Source organism: Colius striatus, chromosome 5 (assembly GCF_028858725.1).
Source record: "Colius striatus isolate bColStr4 chromosome 5, bColStr4.1.hap1, whole genome shotgun sequence".
NCBI classification, from domain to species: Eukaryota; Metazoa; Chordata; class Aves; order Coliiformes; family Coliidae; genus Colius; species Colius striatus.
The window spans coordinates 8,488,757-8,502,302 of NC_084763.1; the positions used below are offsets into that span (position 1 = coordinate 8,488,757).

General features: G+C 44.6%; 1 protein-coding gene across 2 annotated transcripts in view; it reads left to right on the plus strand.

Annotated features, from left to right (window-relative positions):
* The first annotated feature begins 1,193 nt into the window (after positions 1–1,193).
* The window catches only part of AOAH (acyloxyacyl hydrolase), an 84,662-nt gene continuing 72,309 nt past the window's right edge, over positions 1,194–13,546 (plus strand). For both annotated transcript variants that reach the window (XM_061996578.1, XM_061996579.1), the window contains exons 1-2: positions 1,194–1,251; positions 1,694–1,848. In XM_061996578.1, coding sequence (XP_061852562.1) covers positions 1,695–1,848 — 154 coding nt within the window. In that variant the 5' untranslated portion in view covers positions 1,194–1,251; position 1,694. The remainder of the gene's footprint in view (positions 1,252–1,693; positions 1,849–13,546) is intronic.

Genomic DNA, 13,546 nt, shown 5'->3' on the forward strand with positions numbered 1-13,546 from the left:
TTTTTTTTTTCAGAGCTACAGGATTATATTATCACAAGGCAACTCCTGCTTCTCAAAGCTCAGGCAAACTTTCCGGGGCCGTCTTTAAAAATGCTGTAGGTTGGGCTCCCACAGAAAAGAAGTGGTTTGCAAAAATTAAGTACTAAATTAAATACTAAAGCTGACCTGATCCCTGTGTGTCCTCGTTGAGCTGCAGGAATGTCTGAAGATTCAGGAAGGAATCACCAAGTTTAATATATCCTCTATTTTTTCCTATTACAACACCATTTATGAGTCTCCTTTAATTATGCCCAGGAAGCACGTAGGGATGCCAAATGAGACAGGCTTCTCGTGGCCCCTCAGCATCCCATGTCAACAGCCCACCCACTTCTGAAAGGGCCAGGCAAGGAGTGGGAAGCAAAGACGAGTACCTGCAGCCTTCTGGGGAGATGTGCCACCTGCCCAGGGTTGTACAAAAAGGCAGAAGCACAGGTGGAATGTATCTTTGGCCCTCCGTTGGCTCAGTCCTACATTGTATCCTTATAGGATCCTTGCATCCGCAGCGTCTGGGATTTAGCTGTCTGGACTTGTTCCACCTCTGACGTGAAGTCATTTAAACATGTTTTACTCTCGGCTTTTGCTTCAGGCTGGGGATGAGACAGGTTTCTACCTGGTCTGGCCGAATAAAAGAGGCAGGGAAATCTTTAGTCGTCATGTCTGCCAAAGCAGGAGAAGATTTTTCAAGCCTCACAGGCAGCTGAAGGCTGCAAACAAGTGCACTCAAAGCTGATGAGAAAGAGGGGTTCATCTCCCTTATGCTGGTAGCTGCCTTACATCCCACTGTCTCATTGCAGCAAAACCAAAGCCCCGGTGAAACCTCAGCATGGGAGCCTCGTCCCCCCGCAGCTCTGTCCTGAGCTGCTTCTCTCTCTTATTTTTCTTGCCTGATCCCCCTGAACAGAAACCCTGGTCAAAAATCTTACAGAAGCAGAGGGGGGGGGTACAGGTTTTGGGTGGACTTTTTTTTGTCTGCAGAGGAGTGACTGGGGTGGGGGGGTGGCGGGGGGAGGGAAGGGTTTGTGAGTTGGGTTGGGTTTTTTTTCCTTCTTTTTGCAACACTAGTTCAGGGGAGTGTCTTGCGTTATGAACGCTGAGTGGCTCCGGCAAGTCCTGTGGTTTAAGGTCGTTAGTCATCTGCTGCTACCGCCGGAGATGCGGGAGCGCTGAGCCAGAGCTGTCCAGGCAACCCTCTCGGTCCTGCCAGGCCTGCAGGTTGGAAAGGGCCACGAATGGGGCAGAGGGGAGGTGTTGGGGTGCAGAGAGTGTCCTGGGGCTGTGGGGGCATCCCCTCACCAGCACCATCATGGAGTGCCCACGCATGTGGGACTCATCGGGCTGTGGTGGGTTGTGGCTGCACAGCCACCCCGAAGGGCCTGAGCAGGGCCCAGGGGTGCGTGAGGGGCAGGGGCCGGGACAACACCCACGATGGACGAGCACAGGGTCTGCCGTGCACCCCCTGAGGGGTCAGCCTGCTGTGTCCTGCCCCGAGCAGCAGTCCCTGCATCACATCCAGCTACACAGTCGTGCAGGTCCTCACTTTAAACTGCTAATGAGACGAAGATGCAGGCTGCACCCTTAGCATTAAGGGAATACAAGTCCACGTGTGCCCTACCCACCTGATTTCTTCCCTTTTGTTTTTTTTCCCCTTCTTTAGGATGAGGAGATTTAGGCAAAAGTCCCTTAATTCATGCTGCATCTTCTGGCTCGTGCTTCTGCTGAAAGCTACCTCTTCCTCCCCTCTGCCTCACGGAAACGACCCACCACCCCTTGCGCTCCCCTCCGGGCTGTATAAAGGACATACCTGTGTCGGTATGTATTCAGGTTTTGTTTGCCTGCTGGAATAGTTCATTTGTTATTCCTCTGGTGAGCTGAGAATTGCCATGCACATCATAAATCACTCCTTTATCTATTTCAACAGCTGTACTGCAAAATACTTGTAGTCTTTGGTGAAATAACCACCGAAGATTTTGCAAGGCCAGGATGGGGTCTGGAATTATTTTATGATTTTGTTTTTGAATGACTGCTTCCCAAAGTTCATGTTTTTGCTCTGTGGGGAACGGCACCTGAACAGCTGGTGTTAATGTATGCAGGCCTGGGACCTGGAAACAAGGTGTTAGAGGGTCCTAGTATTTGTTAGGGTTCACAATGTGTTTTATTTAACTGCAGGAAACCACAGTTTCCTTCAGACTCATCCAGAGTCTCATTGATTTCATTGCCTGGGAAACTATTCTTAAGAATGGTTGGTCCATATCTGGGCCAGAGAGCTTTGTGGTCTGGTCGAATGTGTCTTGATGGCCAAGTTGCGAGGGCTGTTTCCTCACGTTTCCTTTCACAAGCACATGTGGCTGCACGACCCGTACTAAGGTGTTTTGGCAAGCCCTCTCTTGTGTGACTGTGGTGATCTCCACAGTAGGTATAGCTGGGGGTATCCTATAGCCTCTGCTAACAAAGTGCTTCACAGAGCGACACCAGTAACACCAAAGGTGAAGCATCTGCACCAGAAATGCCCTTGGTGCGGGACTCTGTACCTAGAGAGATGTGGTAGCTTGTTTTCTTTATGTGAGCGTTAAATGATGGATATGTCTTGCCTTAAAAACAAACTTTTTACTTTCTCTTCTTTTAGCTTTTCAGAGCAATTTTGTGCTGTAAACATAAAATCCTCTCAAAGTTGTCTGACCTTCAGAAGGAAATATTTCCATTCAGCTCCGAATTTTTTTCACTGTGGCCCAAAGAACACAATTAGAAATAACCCTAAGCTTGATAAATGCTTTTTTTTTTTGCCTCGCTTCTGAGCCATCCAGAGTGCCCCTGCAGATTTTGGCACCGGTGAGGCAGGGTGAACTAAAAGCACAGCAAAATCGAGATGGTGAGGCTTGTGCAGCCCCTGCCAGGGCTAAACTACCCAATGGAAAATGAGGGCGAGTTGTGAAAAGCAGGGATGTCTATCAGGGACTGGCTTGTTTGGGCCAGCAGCCATGCAAGCAGTGACCAAGCAGCCGCCACAGCGAGGGAGAAGTGGTGATTTGTAATGGTGAGATGTTTAAGGAGCTTGGGTTCTGATGTCACGGCAAAGGCAGTGAGTGTGCTCACCTGCAGGATTGTTACACTAGTATTTTTTCAGAGAATCTCAGAATGGTGGGGGTTGGAATGGACCTCTAGTGATCATCCAGCCTAACCTCCCTGCTAAAGCAGGTTCACCTCAATCAGGTCACACAGGAACACGTCCAGGCAGGTTTGGAAGCCTTCAGAGAAGGAGCCTCCACACCCTCCCACGGCAGCCACTGCCAGGGCTCCCTCACCTGAACACCAAAAAAATTTCTCCTAGTGTTCCAGTGGAACTTCCCCAGTCCCTGCTTGTGCCTGTTACCCCTTGTCCTGACACTGGATGCTACAGAAAGCAGACTGGCCTCATCCTCTCAACACCTGCTCTTCAGGTATTTATGTGTTGATGAGGTCCTCCCTCAGTCTTCTCCAAGCTAAACAGCCCCTGGTTTTTTAAATGGTAGGTGTGAGCATTGTCTGCCCTTTCCATCCTATTGACCCAGGAAGGCTCCAAATTCCTAAAGTGACTGCACATTGCATCAAAGTTGCCTTGCACAAGATAAATGGTGTTTTCTTTCGTGCCAAAGGATCTGTGCCAGCCTCGTTGCTGGGACTACCGAGCATCTCCCTGGCATGTTTGTTCAGTGGGGAGACACCAAAAAACCTACCTCCCACACCATTTGTTCTCTCTGAGGTGTCCCTTTAGCTAAAAACACCCACATGAGCTCAACTCGGGACCAAAACAAACTGTCCACACCTCTGCAAACCACGAGCTAAAAATGAAGCATGCAGAGCAAGAAAACTGCCAGAGCTAGGGCTGGCAGGAAGGGCTGGTGAGTGCATGAAGGCAGGCTCTGCCTGCTAGCCCAGACGGCTGCCCCCCGGCTTTCACTGATTAGCTTCTCTCTTGACTGACTCTTGAGAACACTGACAAGCCATCTGTGTCTCTTCCTTTTCACAAGCAGGAAAGGGAAAGCCCAGCAGAGCCGATGATTGTGCTTGCCAAGGTGTGGGGTGGGGGTAACCCCAGTTCTTGGGGATGATTCAGTAACCAGCCTTCTTATTAATTAAGCTGAGGTCAGCTTCACCTGAGGAAGAGACTTCGGAGGAAAGTTGTGATTTTCTTCTACTGTCTTGATCCCAGACCCCGCTAGCTCCATCTGCCACCTGGGAAGGCATTGAGAGAGGATCATGAATATAGATTCAGTTTGATTGGAAAAGACCTTTAAGATCATAGAGTCTAACACTAACCTCACACTGCCAGGCCCATCACTAAACTAAACTAAACTAAACCATGTCCCTTTTAAATATTTCTAGAGATGGGGACTCCCCCACCTCCCTGGGCAGCCTGGGACAGTGTCTGACAACCCTCTCAGGGAAAATGTTCTTCCTCATCTCCAATCTAAATCTCCCCTGGCGCAACTTGAGGCCATTTCCTCTTGTCCTGTTATTCATTATTGGGGAGAAGAGACCAACCCCCACCTTGCTACCACCTCCTTTCTGAACTTCATTTATGTCATCTTAGCTTTATCGACTGAGGCAACATCTGTAAGGTGAGAAATGCCCACTGCCAAACGTGTAGGAGATCTTCTTGAAGAAATGGAGCTTTTCATGCAAGTTAAATGTGTGGTCAGGCATCTGATCTTTCAAAGTTATTTCCCTCTCTTTTCTGAAGGGAAATGGAGTGGCTGCACATTGAATAGTCATTCCTGATCGCTTCTGGTTTTGTGTTGCCTGCATAGCTGAGATTGCTGTGTTAGTAGCCAAAGTCAGTCAGAAAACAGATATTCTTTCGGTAAAAAAAGAAACCCACAGAAAATCATTAAGCCTTTCTACTGGAAGTATCACACTTCTTGAAGAAATATGTAGAAATTATATGGCAGGAGAGTGAAATGCAGCTCTGGTACTTCTGCTGAATGTGATGCAACTTGATTGCTTCCTTCTTCTGTTCCCCTTGCTAGGAGGGCCCTCTGGGTAGGCACTATCTGCCCTAGTATATTGTAGTCATACTGGGAAGGCATCTGGATGCTTCAAGGGACTCCCTTGCCCTTAGGACATCCTGGGATGTAGGTAGGCACCTACATGCTTATATGGAATACAGCTGGAGGAGAGGAGGGTATGTGTCCAGTGAGGTGCTGCAGCAGACCGAACAATTCAGATAACTCATAGTGAAAGGTTGGCCAAAACATTTCTGCTTTCAAATTGCTACTTGTCTAAACAAGAAGATAACTTTTTAGCATCAAGTTTGCATTGGCAAACATTTAGACAGAAGTTTTAATCAGCCTCAGTATCTCTAGGAAAAAGAGTCACGTCATTTTTGCTGCATTTTCTGGAAAAAATTGGCTGCCTCCCTCAGAGAAAGTCTGAATAATTGACCTGGTGTAAAAATAAAGCACCCAGAAAGCATTTCCACAGCAAAATGGATTTAATACTACTACCTTGGGAAAGGATCTGATGATAATCCTCCTGATCACAAGATTAGACATAGGATACCTAGGTAGTTCCTAACCACCTCCAACCTGCTCTTAAATAGATACACGGTCTTTCTTTGGCCCTGTCACTAAAAGAATTTTCCCAACATTTGACAATCTCTTTACCACTGCTTCTGGCCTCCCCTGGCTGGAAAAAATGCCCCACAGCCTCTTTTTGCATAGTTTGAAATCTACTCAGGCTCTTGCATGCTGGACATGTGATATATTCTTCTGCTTTTTCCTTATTTTAGATAAAAGGGCTTTGGTCATTTTTTCCTGTGTGTAAAAGCCCATGAGGCTGTTTTTCCTCATGTAAAGGCAGTGAGTTTTTGCTCCATGCGCTGGTTTGGGAGCTGGGTGCTAGGTCTGCTTTTGCTTCTGGGTTTATTACTGACCAACAGTATGGCTTAAGGGATTTATTCAGGACAAGACCTAGAAACTCTTTTGCTAGGTGCGGTGAGGCATCTGGTGAACAAGATGCTGTGTATTTTTCTCTCAAAAATTAAGGATGAAGGAGCCTTTCAGATACTCAGGTCTTTGCCTTCCCCCATTCTGCCCATTTCACAAGGCAAGCAAAGTTTTACTTAAGATATCCAAAGACAGTACAGCAACACTGGTAACTGTTGACACTGTGTTAAGTGTTTCATCGTACCTAACATCATGTGCTTTCTTTTTCTGCTCTTTCTGGTTAATTTTTAAAGATTTTGTTTCGTAGCTCCCACTATCCTGAATTCCAACCTTAAAAGGTCTTTGCAAATTGTCCTGTTCTCTAGCAAAGGTCACTTCGTCTAGAAGTACCTGAAGCAACCTCAGGGAAGGGAGAAGCTGCGCTGGAGAACACAGAAAGCTGGGGAGACACTGAAAGGCAGGAGAGAACTGCTGTATTCAACATGGTGAAGAAAAGAAATCTGTGGAATTGTAGCTCAGGCAATTAAACATCAAAAACTCCTGCAATACTTAATAAAACTTTATAAAAGCACCTTTTGGAAGTAAATATGAGCAAGGGCCTCACTGGATTTGTCAAGGAGAAACAGTCTCAGATCAATCCGATTTTCTTTGCTGATAGGATATAGGCATGTAGACACAGCAGAAGCAGTAGATTTTACAGCTGAACTTTAGCAGGGCTTTTGACACCACCTCAGCACTGATCTAATGGCTCTGAAATATGTGACATTGATTAAGCTTCTACAGGGCAGGAAAACAAATGAAGGGTGGCTTTATTCAGAGAGTAATTATGAGTGTCTCACTCCCTGAAAGGAACTGTGTACAAAATGTGGTCTTTCCTGGCTGTTTGTTTTGAACATAGTATCATTCTGTATTTTCATTAGCCAAAATAATGAAGTAGTGTACTATTCAATTAGCAAACAACCTGAAGAGCTTTGTGAGCCCAGTGGACAGCTGGATTAAATTCAAAACGATCTTGGAAATTTGGAGTACTTGCACCCCCCAAGATAATTTTGATATGGGTATGTTGAAGGCACTTCATCAGAAATAGTCAACAACACATGTCATGGGGGTGAGGAGCAACTGTCAGGGTAGCATCCCTGGAGAAGATCATATGGGCTTTTAGTGGTTTACTGTCCTGAAGACTGCACAGGTGTGAACAGAAGTTAGCTTGCAAGATGTTTCAAGTAACCCGTTCCCTCTCTCGGCACTGACAAAGCCTCAGAGGAATTTCTGCCTTCCCTTTGGAGGCTGTGCACCAAGAATCATGCAGAGTGACAGGAGGTTTCAGAGAAAAACAAACATAAGCTATAAAGAAAGACTGAATAAATTAATTAGTCCAGAGAAGAAAGACATGAGAAAGACGTATCTGTCCTCAAAAACATTAAAGACATGATCCATTCATGAGATTTCTAAGAGCTATGGCCTGAAGTTACAGAAATGGATATCAGTAGGGATGTTCAGATTGGGAAGAAGGTTTTCTAATGGTAGTGATAAGTAAGCACTGCCACCACTTCTTGAGAAGGCTGCAGAAGACCTCATTAGAGACCTTAACAGATCTGTGTCTACTCTGTAGATTCCACAGACTAGCTGCCAGGGCAGAGGCCTGTGTAAAATGGCCTCTCCCAGGCCTATGCCAGGGCGGAAGCCTGTGTAAGATGGCCTCTCTCAGGCCTATGCCAGGGCAGAGGCCTGTGTAAGATGGCCTCTGCCTGGCTGGCTTTACGGGGGTTCTGTGCTGTGACTGTGAGGACTATTTGCAAATAGCAGGGTTTATTTCTTTGACTCCCCAGCAGCAGGCTGCGCTGATCTTTCAACGATTAACTTTGGCTGCCCTTTTTGGCAGCAGGCGATTTGTCAGGGAGCGCTCGATAGAGCCGGGCAGCGGCACTTTCCATCTCCTTTGCGAGCAAGCGGAGGTCTTGAGGGTCAGCAGCTGGGGAAGCAAATTTCCCCATCTTTGTGCTGGATATAATGCCAGACTCAGCAACCTTTGTGGGTCACCTCTTCCATTCACCCGCCAGCAACGTAATTCCTAGCACGTGAAGAAGTGTGTTTGTGAGATGTATTTTCAGCTCTGGTTACATTACAGAATGGCCGTTTCTGAGCTTCCCAGCAGCGTAAACCGCTAGCCACTACCTGTGTTGATTTGTGTGGCAGTCAATGTCCTCAACACTTTGCCTCTTTCTAGCTGTGAGTGAATGTAGGGGTGAAACACACTCCACGCAGCAACAGCAGGACCAGTGGCCTTCGGAGTTCCCAATAACTTCACACGGTGCAACGTGCCAAATGGAGTTGGAGGCTTTTAATAACTGTGCTCAGACAAAGTGGCTGCACGCATATTGTCTGGGGAGGCACCATGACAGAACATATAATTTCCAGCTCAATGAGTTCGGTAAAAAGGACGTGCTCAATATCAGAGGAGCACCACAATGTATTTTACTCTGAAAGGCTGGGAATCAACTTGGATTATAGCTAAAGTAGGGCCAAGCCACAGCACCTCTGTTCACTTCAGTGTACTCAGTTTACTCAATAGCAAAATTTGGCTTGGCAATCGGTAAGAAATATCAAATTTGACCATAACATTTTTTCCTATGGTGATATTTTGGATAGAAAAACCACAGGCATGTGATTAGTACAGCGGAGATACTAAAGCAACTATTAAAATAGGAACTGTTTTCTTCAGGAATTCCTGGTTTTCAGCAGCTGAGGGCAAAAGTTTCATTTTCAAAATCCCCACAAGTGTCACTGAAAGTTTATGGCTTTAAAATGCAAATATATCTATTGATCACAATAAAACAGTGTGCTTAGCATACTGACAGATACACATGTACATGTGTGCAATTACACAGTCACAGATCTTTATATGTGCATTTGTAGACACGGATAGTCTTGTACATTTTACATTATTGATGCTTGCCTTTACTATAAGGGGTTTTCACATAACCTTATGTATTTAGTATTGATTGTCTACCTGGTTGCTGATTACCACAATGTGCATGCCTCCCACTCTTATTCATGTGGGAGCTCTATGCAGAGCTCCTGCTTGTATTTAAGGCAGTTTTAGGAACTGTATATCTGAAACAAGCCTTGTGCATTCAGAATCTTAAAATGGTCAAGCTTTTGCAAGAAGGATGAAGTTATCCAGTTACATTAACTCCCCCTGCTTCAGTAAATTCAGGCTTCAGTAGATTTTTAATACTCTTTAATGATTTGGAAAAGATAAATATGTTAATGGCACACATACATACACATCGGGGTTTTTTTTCTATTAATTAGTGCAGAAAGCATTTCCATTAAAAAAGCCTTGGGTTATAGATTCTGTTAAATAAGGCTCTTAAAAGTGTAATGTAGGAAACACTAGGGATACTTTTGGCTTGCAGGTATGGATACCAGAGTCTTCCACTAGATGAAAAGGGAATTTTCTGAACTGGCATAACTGTATCAAAGTCTTCACTGGATGTTTTAAAGAAACAATAGTGAAAAAATGGAGCTCTGAAGTTAAGGGTGTGCAGCCTCTCACTGCTGTTGCATGAGCAACTGGTACTCCAGGGTGTGCTGGTTTTAGTGCAGAGCTACAATGCACTCAAAATACTGCTATATTGATATTAATATTTCAAAAATGTCTTCAGCCACTATACTATATGTAATTTTATGCCCAGTGAGAGGCTTGGGAATAGTGTACCAGTTAGCATTTCCAAGATATTTTATGATAGTTTAGCAAATTCAGGGGGAAAAGGTCTTGTATATGCCAACATATTTGAATATGGATGCCTATAATTACATTCCATCACTTCAGTACCTCTATGTCTAAGTGAAATAGGAAGCAAAGTCTGAGTTAAAAGACTTCTACACTCAGATCCCTTTCTAAATTACCTTTCAAAGAAACAAATCCTCTGTCTGTGTATGTGAAAATAACTATCGTAGCTTTGCACACAGTTATGTCTTTTGAGCTGAGTATGTCCATGCTGGAATGAAATCTTGATGTTATAAAGAATGGTTCTTTAAAAGCATCAACTCAGTGCTGAGAAGCTTTAAAAGAAGGCAAAATGAATATTGGGAAGTATTAGGAAAGGAGTATATAGTGAAAAAGAAGACATTCCTGTATTGCAACTCTGCATATCCATGGTCTGCCTGCACCTAGAACACTTACATGCACGTCCCCATCTCAGAGAAGAAAACCTTATTTCTCATTCGCTCCCTGTGTGAATGGTCTTATTTCAAACAAGAATGTCATGTTCGAGGCTGAAGTGGAATCGGATGAGATGAATTTGGAAATAGGTGTTTTTACACCAGTCCAACAACACCTGCACGAGTAGCAGCAGTACTGCCTTTTGTAGGCAGGCTCTGGGGACTCCACACCTGCAGGCTTTAAGAGATGCTTTGCAGCCTATGATGATCTATAAATGGCAGAAGCAAAGACTGTTTTGGGAAAACCTTTGTCTTTGATACAAAACCAGGAATGTGATAGATGGGTTCGTTTACATGGGGGCTCGCACTGCTGCCAGATATTCGAGGAAGAGATTTGCTGCTTTGCCATGTGAGGCTTCAGCTCCTGCTCATCAGGGAATGAGCAGGGTGATTGCAACCTGGCCGATAGGGTTTGTGAGTGTGATTGCTGTCCAAAGCCACTTTTGGGGGCTTATTTCCTCCTTGTGCTCCAGGGTGTATGTTTAATTTGTGGCTGATGAACAGCGAAATGTCTGGAGGGGCAAGAAAGATCTCCAGCACCCAGGAACATGAGCAAAGGATGGCAAAGGAGGATGTGCCAGATGCCAGAAATCTCATTTAACAGAGTTTTACTCAGACAAGTCTATCTACAAATCTGAAACTTCAAGAGGCAGCTTTCAGTATCCAGACACTTCTTGACATCCCTAGGTGTAATTCTAATTATAGAGCCTTTCAAACGTGTGCGGCAGGAGTGGATTAAGTTAAACAGTCTGCTCAAACTGCCAGAGGCTTCACAGCTAAGAAATGAATTTCTCTAGCTCTGGTTTTATTATTGGGGTATGATTTTTTTTTTCCTGAGCTTATTGGAAATGTCATTTTATTATTACACACTATGTTCAAAGACATGGAGAGGAGCACTTCCTGACGTGTGAGTTTTCAGATTACTGATGCTGAGCAAAATGGTTATGGTTTTCTCTTATCTCCTCAGAAATTAATAGCAGATGGGACAAACTATCACTAAAAGAGACAGGCATTTTATTAATAGCAGAGTCTAGTTTCTAATGGCTGGTAAGCATTATAATACCAATGAATTTCTCCCAGAGAAAATATCCTTCAGCCTGTCAAGGCACTGAAATCTATTACTGAAGTGTGACAGAGGAGTCAGCTTCTTGAAACTCCTTTCTAAAGAAATTCGTGTGCAACTATAAAAAAGAAAGTCAGAGCTTTTTTTAACCTTTAATTATGAAGCATATCTATGTTGCCTTATATGTGCTCAGCTCATAATGAGAAAAAAACCTGCATCCAAGTATCTACTAAATTAAAAGTGAGCAATAGTTGCTAATGACTGTCCAGATATTAAACTGCTTTTCTACTGATGCCAGACTATTAAGAAGTTGATATTCTCGCACACATCGTAAGTAATTACAGCAATGAGATTTCTACAGTTGAAGACAGCTGATTGCTGCCTGTCCTTTTTATCTAAGTAATTATTTTCCATTTTTAGCTGGTCGAATTAAGACCCATTAAAAGCTAGGATAACTGGTTAGCATTTCTGATGGTATTTGTTGTGCAGGGAGATTTCTGTTGATTTCGTTAGAGGATACTGGCTTCTTAGGCTGTGGCCAATAGTGAATTCTACCTCTAAATCCAGAGGAAGATTATATCTATGATTAAAAAGAGAACAGCTTCATAGTAGGAATGAGGATAATCTGAGTTAGCTTTTACTCATAGACACTGACATCTTGAGGTTTTAGCTGCAGCCCAGCACAGGAGATAGATAGATTCTCTTTAGAGGATAAATATGAATTACTGGGGAGAGCAAAAGAGTGGGAGACCTAGGTGGGTTTGACTCCCTGGACTACAGTGAACCCCCTTAGACATTCCCCTTGTCTTCTTCCTGGATTCAACCCTTTTCCTGAGTAACTTACCATCTCCAGCCCAAAAGCTACTCCTGATGACATCAGTCTAAATGAAAGGCTTTGAGGGGAGCAGAGCCCAAACATAAGCAGACGTCCCCTGGCCCATGGCAGGGCAATAAGACATGGTAGCAGGTCATGGAGACTAAAGAGAGGTGGACCAGGGGCACCTGGTAAAATCCCAGGTAGATAGGGGAAACAGAGAGCAAATCAGGTGATGGCACATATTGGAAGGGCAGGAGAACTCCCGAAAGTCAGGTCCAGAGATTTCAGCTGTGAGACCTAAGGCTGAGGATGCCCCAACTGCAAATGCAGTTGAAAGTCAGTCAAGACTTTCTTTCTTGGCTTGTCTCAAGAAGTATAGTATTTAATCTAGATAAAGTGAATTTACAGGGGAGCATTTGAATAATTGAGATGTGATCTGCATGTGCCTGTGTACAGAGAGGGTGTAATAGTGACCAGAAGCATCCTGTCTGCGATAGTAAAGAACAGCTCGTGAGAGCAAACATTTTGCAGTTCAGCTCTGTGGGTTTTTCCCAAGTAGTCAGGCAATTATTATTGTTATTTATATTCATATAGCATCTAGTAGCCCAAGGTACTGCATTAAGTACTGTACACACTGAGCAGTGCCTCCGCTAATTCTCATGCGAAGCAAATCTCCCCTTGGGCCTGGTTCGATAGACACAGAAGTGTCTAACTGACTTAATCAACATGAAGAATTTCCATTTAATTGCTGGGAGACTGCTCCACGAGTAGGGTTACCTGCATGATTGTGTTTGTGATTAAGAATTCTGTTTCTATTTGGCACAGCTGAACCTAAAATAGTTTGGAGGTTTTTCCTCCCCTCTGTGGTACTTTGATAAACATGAGAGAGAAACTCAACATCTTCAGTGAAGACTCTATTCTTGTGTAACAGAGGAAATGGAAATACCATGGGTATTTTTATCCTTGGCCCAACTTTTTTGGTTTTGAGCACTTGAGCTGTTTGTCCATAAGCCACTTGCTCTGTGCTGGTTCCAATGGAGGCCAGAAGACCTCTCTGTGATAACAAAAATGAGAGTCCTGCAGAAACACCTGATTCGGAGAGAGAAGAACCTCTTTGCTCCCCCACCCTGAGATGAAGCAATAGGCAGGCTGCCAAGCCTGTGCTTGGGGTGGGCAAAACTTTCTTTTAGCATCAAAGCGTTGTGCTGAGGTGCAGCAGGGCCAAGTGTGAGGCTGGCTCTTCCCTTGTCTGCCAGTGAAGGTGTGGGAATGCAGCCTGAGCTGGTCTTTCCTGTCACCAGAGAGTTGAGTTGTGTATTGGCCCAGCTCTTACACTGAAATAAAATCTCTTCTTGCAGCACTGGTGCCAACATGTTGGTACCTGAGGGTGCTGTCACCGAAAGCAGAGGCATGGCAGAGGTTGATCTCTGCTGGCAGAGGGGGCAGAGCCACCATGTCTCAGGGAGCACGAGCTGCAGC